General features: G+C 35.8%; 1 protein-coding gene across 1 annotated transcript in view; it reads right to left on the bottom strand.

Annotated features, from left to right (window-relative positions):
* The window catches only part of CPNE8 (copine 8), a 109,650-nt gene that overhangs the window by 13,194 nt on the left and 84,186 nt on the right, over positions 1–12,270 (bottom strand). Inside the window, exons 14-16 of the mRNA XM_050911185.1 lie at positions 5,385–5,431; positions 4,430–4,611; positions 2,389–2,516 (exon numbers count right to left, since the gene is read on the bottom strand). Of these exons, the coding sequence (XP_050767142.1) occupies positions 2,389–2,516; positions 4,430–4,611; positions 5,385–5,431 (357 nt within the window). The remainder of the gene's footprint in view (positions 1–2,388; positions 2,517–4,429; positions 4,612–5,384; positions 5,432–12,270) is intronic.

The following is a 12,270-nucleotide window of genomic DNA, read 5'->3' on the forward strand; positions in this document are numbered from 1 at the left end:
CTGCCAATAAGTAAGACGCTGTAACCACAACATTTACACGAGTTGTGGAGGAATGCGTGTGAAATGGAATCTACAACTCACAGAAAGCCATCCCATTCCTCCCTCTCCCTCCCCAAGATACAGATGGCTAGAAAAGCCACACAGACAATGAACCTGTTGAACATCATCTATTTGCATGCTGGTAGTAGGGACTGATAGTTAAATATCTAGATTAGCAAGACCTACTGTGGAATACATTTTCACTACCATGCGGAGACTTCTTTTATCTCCTTTTTCCACAATGCTTACAATCTTTTCAATGATGACTGCAGTGACAAGGGATAATGAGAGAATAAAATAAAAATTCATTATCCTTTCTGAGCATTTAATACTGTCTACACACCTACACTGAAGAAATGGAACAGAAATTTGGTTATTTCAAATTTTCCACAGAATAAAACATTCTGAAGTCTTTTGCAAGAAAGATCTTATATGAGGAGGGGAGATGACAGAAGACACTAGGTTGAATCTGGTGTAGTTTAGATAACTCCCTAGCTGGGGGAAGGATAATAAACTTATTACCTGCTTAAAGAGCTCCTGAAGAGTTCTGAGATCACAACGGGATAGTAATATCTGACATTGTTTCCAGAGATTTCATCAGAGGCATATTTTTAAGTAGGAGGGATGTGGGAAGAAGAAATTTCTTTGAGACTGAAGATAGGTTCAAAGAGTAACTGCAGGCTAGATAATAATTTCTGGTACCATGTCTATGAGAGTCAATAGAATAGCCAAGAAACTGAAGCTTGAAGGAAAATGATGTTACTGAGAACTGGACCGGTACATGGATTGTATTAAGGATGATCACGCAGTAGAAATCCTCATGAAGATACTTAGCTTTTCCACTATAATGTAGTGTGATGTGCTACCAGAAGGAGTTCCCAAAGTTTGCAACAACTTGATATTTAGACAAAAGTTCAGTGGAAGAACTACAAATGCTGGTGACAGACTTCTGTAATTCTGCAAAAGTTGACAAATATTCCTGAGAAACAACTGCTGAGAAAAGGAACTCAATTTATGCCAATGTTTTGATGGTACTAGATCAAGAATTTCAATTTTTCCAATGAACAGGAGGCTTGACATTAATTGCCAAATTCTGAACCAGCCAGCTCAGCTGATACAACCAGTTCTAAAGAAGAAGAAAGAGCCAGGAAAGTTAATGGGTTAGATTTCCAGTTAACTCGGCTAATGCAGACACTGAATGCCACATATATGGAATTCAGCTGTCATAAGGATTGGCGTATTTCCTCAGTCTGAAAACTGCTACTGGAGAGAGCCTGTCAAAGGAAAGATTAAAAGGAGACAGCTAGTTGCTAAAGACAAGCAATGGAATATACATATACATAATTTGAATGGCATGATTCAAAGACGGAACAACTAATCCTAATGATAAATAACTGAAATCAGCCATGCTGGGATGCACAGAAAATTCTTTGCACCATAGAATTTGCAAATTATTTTTCATTGGGCTGTAGAACTAACAACAGCAAGAACAGATAATAAATAAATATTTCTTGCTACAACAATTAACTATTTTGCAAGCTCATAAATAAAACATTAACAGTACAATGACTTACATATCCCTACTGCTTTATTTTATAAACAGTAGTTCTTTCTCTGTATCTATAAATAAAATAAAATCTGTTCAGGTAGTTACTCAGCTAAATTATCTGAGCCATATCACTTTTCCTATACCAACACATGAAGGTATACTGTAAGTCAAGATCTTGTCTGCCAAAATAAGGCAACATTATCCTTCTTAAGAAACTTCTACAAACACAAGAAGAGTTTTACTTTCAGAAGTTAGATGAGGTGTTGCATAACACAGCACTGTGGCTCTGCAACGGTGGCTGCTGTACTATTGCCTTAACAGTACCACTACCAGCTGGGAGTTGTTGCCACAGAGAGTCCTGGAAAATTTTGTTGACGTTTTGGACATTTTGAGATTAGAGGAACTACATATGCCTAAAAAATGGCATTTTATAAATGTTTTGATAGATTTATGTCTTTTCTGTGAAGCAAAAATTCTGTGCTCCAAAGGACAAAAAAGGAACATGGCAGAGTGATGTCACAAAAATTTTCTTTCATTGTGATTTCTCCTAAGATTTTAACACAGGGTGGATCAACTGGATCACTTGTATTTATTTTTACTCAGCAATGAAATTCTGCATAATACTAGCACATGGTCTTCAAACCTACTCAAAGGTACAAGTTAATCATGTTAGACTGAACAAACAAAACAACTGTAAATACCTTTTTCAATGTTTAGCATCATGTAACTGTTAGCCTTTTATATGTGATAGTTGTACTGACAATAAGAAGTTTCTGCAAAGTACCAGTTGTGATGCGTACCTGGCTACATGATTAATTACAGGGGCAAAGTTTGTCGGTCCATAAAGCTGTACAGATTTTAGACTCCTGTAATATGCCTCCATTACACCATCAATTCCATGGCAGTACGGATTTTGAGGGTTTCCATTCTAATGAAAATAAGAGATGATTAAACACTAAAAGTAATTATGAAGCAAAAATGATGTAGATTAGTGAACACTACCCAGTGTGCATTTTTAAATGGCAAAGACCTAAGCACTCTAGGATCAATTCAGAGAGTTTACTACAAATGCCCAATGTAAGTGCCGTGGCTGGTTGTGAGTGTTAAATGCCTAGGGAAGGAGGTTCTAGCAGCCTCATGTTATACAGAGTCTGAATCACTGGAACTGGTTCCTAGACAAAAATACCATCTTAAGTGGAATTAAACAGTCTTTCTTACATGCAACAGTAATAGCCATTTCCCTGTGTGGATTTAAAGTATGAATTACAGGGCAGATGTAAAACTGGAATCATGTTTAGGAGTACAGTTTTGGCTCAATGATTTCTTATTTTAAAAATGTGGGGAAAAAAAAAGGTAGCCAAATCCTGATGTTCATGCACTATGTAAGTATAAGGTAAACTATAAATTCTTCATTGTTTTGGTACAACGTTTCTGCATCGGAAAACTGATTTTCGACCTGGTATAAACAGATGAAGAAAGGAACTTACTCTTTGGGAACCCACTGAAATGGCTGGGACTGTAAATTCTTTGGGTAGGCATTTTACTACCTCTCTCCAGAACGACTCTATAATTAGGATACCTATTTACAGATGACAATACAAACATAAAAGCTAAATCCTAGATTAATGACCCATGTCAGGCCAGACAAATGATCCATGTAAGGCTTCAAAACCTTCCAAATCACCTTACTCCCCTTCATGTTCCAACACCTCATTGGCTTAATGTGCCAGTATCTCACTCTGAGGTAGAATATACCTCTCTGAGAATCTAGAAAAATAAAGGACATTTTTCATAGAATTGATCTAGAACATTAAAAGAGAGTGCTGAAAACACTGCTTAGCATTAAATGGGAGACACCTATATATGTTTATATATGGAGGAAGGAAAAAAAGACTGTTTTTTCCTCTGTAAAAGCATCACAATGCCTCATGAACTAACTGAATTAATTTTAGAAACAACTTTTAAAACTGAAAGTAGCCAGGAATAAGTCTGCTGTTTTAATAGCCTTAAGATTATATGTATCAATATATTTGAACTTGCTACACGGAAGTCCAAAGAAAGTCTGTGATTCAAATGAATATCGGCAATTGCACCTGTTACTATCCATGTGGAAAACCTTTCCTTGAGATAAGACATGTGGCATTGTTTTCTAGCACAGGCTGACAGAAGAAATACACATCTACAATCACCAGTCCTCTGCCCTGTCTTCGCTGCTATCTAATTAAAACTCACCTGATACACCTACACTTGCTGTAATTCTGACAACTTTATCCTACTCAGAGAAGAACAAAAACCTCAAAATAAGCAAGCAGATAAACATCCACACTAATCACAAGCATCAGTTGTAATGCATCAACCTTTCTAGCAAATCTTGTTAGATTTTAGGTTTGTAATTTAACTGATCCATGGACCAGTCTCAGGTTTGTTCTTGTCACCTCAGCTTATAGTCCACTTAGTTATCTCTATGTCTCTAAACTAGCAGCCTATAAAAGATAAAGACATCCCAGAAAATGAGAGAACAATAACAATAATAATGAAAGATTATCTTGGATCATGACTCACTTGCTTAAGATAGATAAGCTTCAATCTGAAGTCTTTCAAGCATCTGTTTCTCATGCTGCTACAGCTGAGGTTAAAGACGATTACTTTTCTTTATTACTATTTTTGGCCTACGGGGACTTCTTGACTCTGGATTTCTCTCAGTAACATCTTTTAGGCAGAAGAATTAGCACATTCTCTGTTCTTTACTTGTCCAGTAATTGCTTAAGACTGCAATCTTAACTCCCAAAATTTTGTTGTAGTAAAGAAATTCAAACAATATATAAATATTTATTTACTTACCAGTGCAAATTCATGTGATACTCTTCCATCTGGAGGCAGTCTAGCTCCAAAACCTAGAGCTGGGAACATTTTATCACTATCATAGTCCTGAATTATTTCACCTACTGCTTTCAGTGCCATGCCATAAGCATTCAGCTGATAGGGATTCATGTAGTGCAGTGAAGTAGGCTGTGAAGGGTTACCTGTTGGAGCAAGGATCAGATTTACTTTAAAACTGAATCACTTCAAAATTTTCTCTCTTAAAAATGATAGAAATCTAAGAAAGCAGAAATTGAAAAGAAAAGATCATGAAAAGAAAATGAACTTATTTCCTATATACATAACTGTGGTTGTATCAGGTAAAAATGCAATGTACTGAATACATTTTTAATAGGTTAACAATAGTAGCTGTAAACTATTTCAGCATTGAAAGGGCAGCAAGAAACTGTCATTAGACTTGTAAATTTGTGTCATTTTATAATATGATATACACTTTTAAGATGAAATTTACAGAAGTATTATGACATTCTGGAAGCAGCTTTGGAGGAGGAACAAAACTTCTCTCTGCTTCACTCCACTTCAGCCTCACTCCACCTGAAATTCCTTTCTTTTGCCCCTCTCAATAGGGTCTTCTAAGTTAGCCAGTTTTCTCCCAGCAATAATAAACAAACAAACAAACAAACAAACAAACATCAGAAAGTACACAAATATTTGCAAACTGCTCCTACTTATTCAATTTTATATATAGCTTTTTCAATTTTTATCTGTTCTGTTTGCCCTGCTTTTCTCCACAGGAATTGGCCTCTAGTCTGTTGCTCAGCAAAATGGAATCCTGATTCCATGTGGTGCCAGGCACACAGATAATCAGCAATACAATGAAGTTAAACAGAATACTGATAGAGATACATACACACACACGTACACTTAAAACTGAACACAGTACATACATACACAAGATGTTTATTTTTATTCTTACCATTTGAGGCTGTGAAATCAATAGCTACTGTGAAATTGATTTGAGTTCTGCAGAAAAAGCAAATACAAATCTTATTAATTGTTTTACTGTTAAAAAAATAAACAAGAGATGATAACGTTGTTTGTGGACAAATTGTAGGACACTGACTTTCTAATACAGGAAATAAACACTAAAAATACTGTTTGATAAGGTTCCAGCCAAGAGCTACACAACACTATTTTATTAAGACACTGAAAACAGTTACTTTACTCCATCCTTCCTTTTTTCATTGTTTATGAAAAATCCTAAATCATTAATAAGGTTATTAACATCCATAAACATTATTAATTCATTTTCAACAGTAATACTGATTTTTCCTTGGACATATTTTAGCCCCAGTCATGGAAAATTTTGACAAGGGAAGTAGGCTTTTACTAATCTGCTCCTTTTCTTAACACTAAAAATGTGTCTTCAATTGGAACATGTTTGAAATCATGCTGTGCATCAAATCTTTGGACAGGATATCATAGTTTTTGGCAGTGGGTTTCTTTCATGTGAGCATAGTCAATACTTTGAGTGAGCATATCAAGGTAACTCTTAGAAGACGAAAGTAAAATCTGGAAGCAGGAATATAAAGATCTGTATTTGGAGCAGTAACTTATTGTCAGAAAAATTAATCAATAGACTTTTACAGAGTGACAATCCAATTGAACGCAGTTCTGTTTCACAACTTCCTTCAGGACAAAATATTGTCGTTCTGGAGATAATCTCTTAGCTAGTAAGACTCTATCAGGAAAAAGTGTTTGTATGAATTTGAAAATTGACTTTTTGCTCAGATTGAGTCTTTTACATCTTCCTTCAAATTTCTGCCTCGCAGTGTGTGCAACTATGAACTTAATGACCAAATCAGCAAAGATTAAAGCTCTTTGAAAGTTACTGAGCAGATTTAACTCATGCACATTTAGATTAAACATCAACAACCTGACTCCTGGCCTTGCAGTAGTGGTTTTACTGCTCAAATAACCTGACGTGCCCAGAGAAAATACTATTTATTTCATAAAAAGTTGGGTATGAAAAAAAATTCACATGGCATCATTTTATCACATTGATCAAGGCTAACACAAACTAAGCTAGGTTATGGGTGGACTCTGTCTCCAAAAAGTGGTAAAAGCCTACCAATGCCCCCAGTATCAAGAAGAGTCCTTGGAACATGGTCAGCCCGGAATATGTCTAAAAACGCTGTGGCCTCAATAAGGACTTCAACAAAAAAAAAAATAGTGAAAGCTGCTGCAATCTCTGAAAAGTTCAGAGACCTAAGCTTTATGAGACAAGCTTTCTGCCAATACTTCTGCATTCTGCTTTGTGCAGTTTCACCAAAAAATTTTTAATGGCACGACAAGTCAGATTTTGTTTGATCTGTACCTAAATGTCAGGCCCTGTGGCTTCTTAAACACAATGACTTTCTGCGCTGTCAGTTATTTGTAAGAATAAAGATCCTAAGAAGTGCATGTCAACTAGTTTTCTACCACCATCACTATAGTGTGCAGAAAACTTGTCTTCCTCAGATAAGAACAGGTTAGGAAAAACAACAACAAAAAATTCTAATACAATACCATTTCTAGATTTATGCTTAAAGTCCTTATTGATAATGCTAGGCAAAACTGCTTTTGGGCTATAATCTCCCTGTACTTAAATTTTAAGGGCTTTGGTGTGGTGCAATGTTTGAAGAGTAAAACAACTCCTCCAAGCACTACATGCCAGGTACATCAAGTACAGAAATCCTTCAGCATGCTGAAGAATGTGTCACTGAGAAAAAAAACTCAAACAGCTTTTTCTCTGCATAAGAATAGCAAAACTTATTTGTAAACTCATTTCCTAGATCAGCTATTCTGATCCAATTGGTAAGAAGAAATAGAGTTTCACACATTCTGAATTCAAGACAGAAACAAGAAAAAGTACAGTAAAAGAAGATTAAAAAGGAAAATGGCTAACAAAAGTAAAAGACAATATTAAAACCACATCTAATGGCAAAAAGAACAAGTCAATTTTCATGTAACTACAGGTAATGACTGACAGCATCAGTTTCTGGAGTATTCCTCAAAGCGGTGTATCTGTATTAAATGTATACCGCTCCAGACAACAGAAACCCATCTGGTAAACTAGAAAAACTCCCTCTCCCATTTACAACCCACTGTAATCTGGACTATGATTTTTGTCCAAGCAGAAGAGTATGCATATTATGGTATCTGCCAATTTGACAGCTATAAAAATCATGGTATAAAATAAGATCAAAACAGATGTCTACATCTCTAGAATTTGTTTCCATCTGTATGTACATTTCGATGATACTGCTATAGAAAAACATGCAAGAATTTAAACCAATTACTTGATTTCAACAATTTATAGATGACTGTACATAGATTAGATTTCAGTTTCCTAAATATAGGTTCCTAATGTTATTTTAGAGCCCGCAGGGTACTTACTACACCATGGAAATTTTGGGGAGTCTAAAATGGCATTAAATGGCTATGTAGTTCAGGAAACTGGATCCCACTCTTAATGCAGCTGTCACGTTGTATTATGGACTCATGACCGCAGAGAACGTCATTCATGTCTTACAGAGAACTAGGTAAGTTAGAACAAATTCTGTTAGGGCAAACCTGCACTGTGAATACCCTACATTTTCAATGACCATTTTGTTTCATATATCCTACAACATATGTATGGAGAAAAGGAGGCTGACAGGAGACCTTATTGCTCTCTGCAACTACCTGAAAGGAGGTTGTAGTGAGGTGGATGTTAGTCTCTTCTCCCAAGTAACAAGCGATAGGATGAGAGGAAATGGCCTCAAGTTGTGCCAGGGGAGATTTAGATTGGATATTAGGAGAAATTTCTTCACCGAAAGGGTTGTCAAGCATTGGACCAGGCTGCCCAGGGAAGTGGCTGAGTCACCATCCCTGCAGGTATTTAAAAGACGTGTAGACATGGTGCTTAGGGACATGGTTTAGTGGTGGACTTGGCAGTGCTAGGTTTACGGTTGGACTCGATGATCTTAAAGTTCCAACCTAAATGATTCTATGATTCTTTATCAGAAACATCCCACTGAATATGATCTCATGGAAAAGAGACATAGAAGCCTAAGTTACACAAGGCACCACTGTCCTCTGAGGAAAAGAATAATAAATTGCAAAAAGGTACAAAATAAAGGTCAACCCTTGTAGTCAAAACTATCAAAATGTAATTAAACCTTTTTTGAACCCAAAACTGGGTCTTTCAAACAAACAATTCAACTTCAAATCAGTACCACTGGAGAAAATATTTTCAAAAGCAGCTGTAATATTGTGAATGTGTATTTTGTGTGAAAGATTATTAAGAAAAGGCATTCATTTCTCTACTGTTTCACCAGGCCTGAAAAAATTAACCAGCCATAACTAAAAAAATTAATTCAGGAGGGCTAATTTAAAAGCTGTGTCTCATGAAAACATCAGATACAACTACTTTGGAAGCCAAATGGGATGACTGGGAAATTAATCTGGATGACATTTTAAGAAGTGTTTTCATGGTGACACATTATTCTAGAACCAAATTAAATGCAATTAATAGGTTTGAAAGTCCACTGTCTTGTTTTTATTTCTACTACATGTTTTATTTCTTTTTAACAGACCAATTCTTAGGTTGTATCAAGTACACGTTACTAGGTTACTGTTATTATTATCATTAACTTTCATCAACAATACCGTATTTTTTAAATAAGATTATTGATTACTATATTTTGTGTAAGGGACATTAGCTGAAAAATCATTAATTCAGAATAAGGATGATCACAATTTAAGAAAAGCATCTAAAATTGAAGTCTTCAAGACAAATTTAGGTGCCTGATTAAATGATGCAAATTTTAAAACACACCAAGACAACAAAACTTACTGTTTCTGATAAGGAATTCTTTGGCTAAGGCTGTGTCCCTGCTTTTCCAGTTGCATAGTTCTCCAAGGAGCTACATTAAAATCTCGTGACACCTCGCTACATCAGTGATGTTGTGAGGTCAGGAGGCTTTGCAAAAAGCCGCTAAAACATTGACACCTGGCTAGGTGAGCTGAGCTGCTGAATGTCCTGTCCCAAGGGAGAACTCAGGTAGAATGTCCAAGCACAGCAATGTGCCTTATAGATTCAAGACCTGGACAAATCACTACTACTCTGCCAAAATTCAGTTGGTATAGAAAGACATGATTTGATACCTGGACAGGTGATTTCACCCTATACTACCATGAGAAATGAAGAAAATATCTTAAAAGGAACAGTAATCTTCACCTCACAACCACAGAGCAGCCATTTTGTTTGCTTCTTTGGGAAAGCAAGGTGAAACCTATTGTCTTTTAATAAGAGCTCTATCAGCACCAATATACATAAGGGAACAAACTAAGCCTGGATGTAGCTTTTGACTAGGCTTGATAACATTTGTAACGATTAGGTTTTTTTAAACAGTACATTGGAAGGAAACATGAATTTCTTCCTGTGGCTTCGGAGTGACAACCAGCTGGTCTGTTAGCAGGGGGGAGCTCTTGAAGGTTTGAGGACCACTTACTGTGCAGAACTCCACAACGGAGCTGAGGGAGTAACTAACACTACCAAGAGGCTGTATCCTCTCCATGGCATTTAAGTCTTCAGTGACAGTTATCTTATAATTCCCCCTTTGCAGATGCTTGCTTGGCCAAATGCCGTATCAACATAAAGAAGATTTTTCTGATAAAGGCTCTATAAGATCTTCCTCTTATATAGTCTTATTACTTCTTATTATTCTCCAAGGATACAAGAAATATATGGTAAAGCCTCCAAAATACGTAGCTATGGCAGCCCTTGCTTCCTAACTGTATCTCACACCAGGTCTCCTCCAAACATCGAATATGCATGCCATTACATTATATGGTGTACTGGTTGGATGAAAATAGCTGTCATGAAAGGAATTCTAAATTTCCATTTTGACCATCAATGATTCAATACAGTTCAATTAAAAATGTATGTCCAAAGCCCTTAGAATCCAAACAACGCATGGGTGTTCATTTCCAAAAACCTGGATGAAGGTAAGGCTTTTAACATGATAGGAGGAAAACATTTCCTCTTATCTTCCACTAATCTGGGACAGAAGAGATGACTTAACATTTTTGAGTTGTAAAAGGATTTAGCTCCTGAATTTTATTGATTTACAAAAGCCTAGAGTAACTTGTTAGCTCACTCCCCATTCTAGTAAGTCAAACAGGCTAGAAACTTCTGCACAGAAATATCCTTTCTGTCCACTAAAGTCTTTCAGCTTTTTGGCTCCTGGTCTCTCTTCCAGACAAAAACAGAGCAGACCATAAACTGTTTGACAGTCATTCCTGTAAACCAGGATAATTTCAATTGCGTTCCTCTTCAAGGCCGTATCCTATACATTCCTGAGCTTATTCATATATCTGGAGGTGTTTTGATAGGAATATGTTATTAATTGGGAAGTGGCAGGAGAAATCTGATTTTGAAATATACATTAATTTTTAGCACAATGTACCCATTTTAAATGTGGGAAGGTCAGTGTGGCAAAATATGTGATTAGGTATCAAGATGTAAGGAAAAGCCAGCTACTAAGATGGCACCACGATCTAATATTCAGATGCAAAAGAGACATCCACCTCTTTCCTGCCATACCACTATAAAATCCAGTGTTATGTAGTAAAATGAAATTAGAATTTACGGACAAACTTCTATTTGATTCTTCAAAGCTCTTTGAAAAACCAAGTCATATTGATGATACTTATAATGGAATATCCCAATTAAACAGATGCAGACTCAAAACATAAATGAAATCAATACTGTAATCCCAATTTGTCGCAGTGGAAGCTGTCAAGATTTCCATTAAATCAGTATTAGTTCTTGACACCTCAAATCAATTACATTGAAAGGTCTGAACATGAAATATTTCATAAGCATCCATTTAGGGAAGAGCTAATATTGTGCCTAGTGCAGAATCAGTGTTTTCTTCCCCTTGCCTAACTAAATGGAAGAAAAACAGGGAACTAAAAAAACAATTTTGGAGGACAAACTTGATAGGAAAACAGACTGATTAATGACAAAATCTTCTCTTACCCTTTCTTCAAAATCTGTCAACTGGACTGCAACTGATATGTAGCAGTATTAAATGAGATGAACAAAAGAAGAGAGAAGCCAAGAAAATGACTCTGAGGCTCAGCCTCCTGGTCATGTTTACAAAACTGTATAAATTGCAGAAAGAAAGGTAACATTTTATACAAGTAATTCTACAGTTTTCACTGGCATGTACATAGAAATAACTGTATGAACCACTAAACAAGATTCTATATAAAATAATTAAATGATAAGTATTACTGCTCATACTTTTAAGCACAGAGCATTCTACTGAATTATACTCTCTTTATATAAAAGAGAAAAAAGCTTAAGGTTACCCCTTAATTAATATCACAAGTCTTCTTTGACTTGCAGTTACAGAGATATGTACAAAATATCAGTAAGAATAACAGTGTTATCTGTATTCAACATTTGTATTATTTGCTTATAGAATGTAGATAATTAGGTTTATTAACTTGTATTGAAACATCTCAGTGAGAAATGTGATAAACCACCCTAAAAAGATTACATATGCACCCACTATATTCTTTTCTTTCCAAATTTAGATATAAAACTTAATTCCTCAGTTTGTTATACACACTCTTCTTGTAGAGATAAATTTTGAATGAATGGGGAATAAGAAGGTTGTGGCATGTATGTACAACACACTTCAAAGAACAAACAGCTACACTAGAGGCAAAACTGCTTCTTCATGCATTTGTGTATACATATACTTCATTCAATACAAACTTTTGGTAAACACGGATGGATGCCCATTTTCTACTTCTGTTAAAGG

Source organism: Gymnogyps californianus, chromosome 1 (genome assembly GCF_018139145.2).
Source record: "Gymnogyps californianus isolate 813 chromosome 1, ASM1813914v2, whole genome shotgun sequence".
Lineage (NCBI taxonomy): Eukaryota > Metazoa > Chordata > Aves > Accipitriformes > Cathartidae > Gymnogyps > Gymnogyps californianus.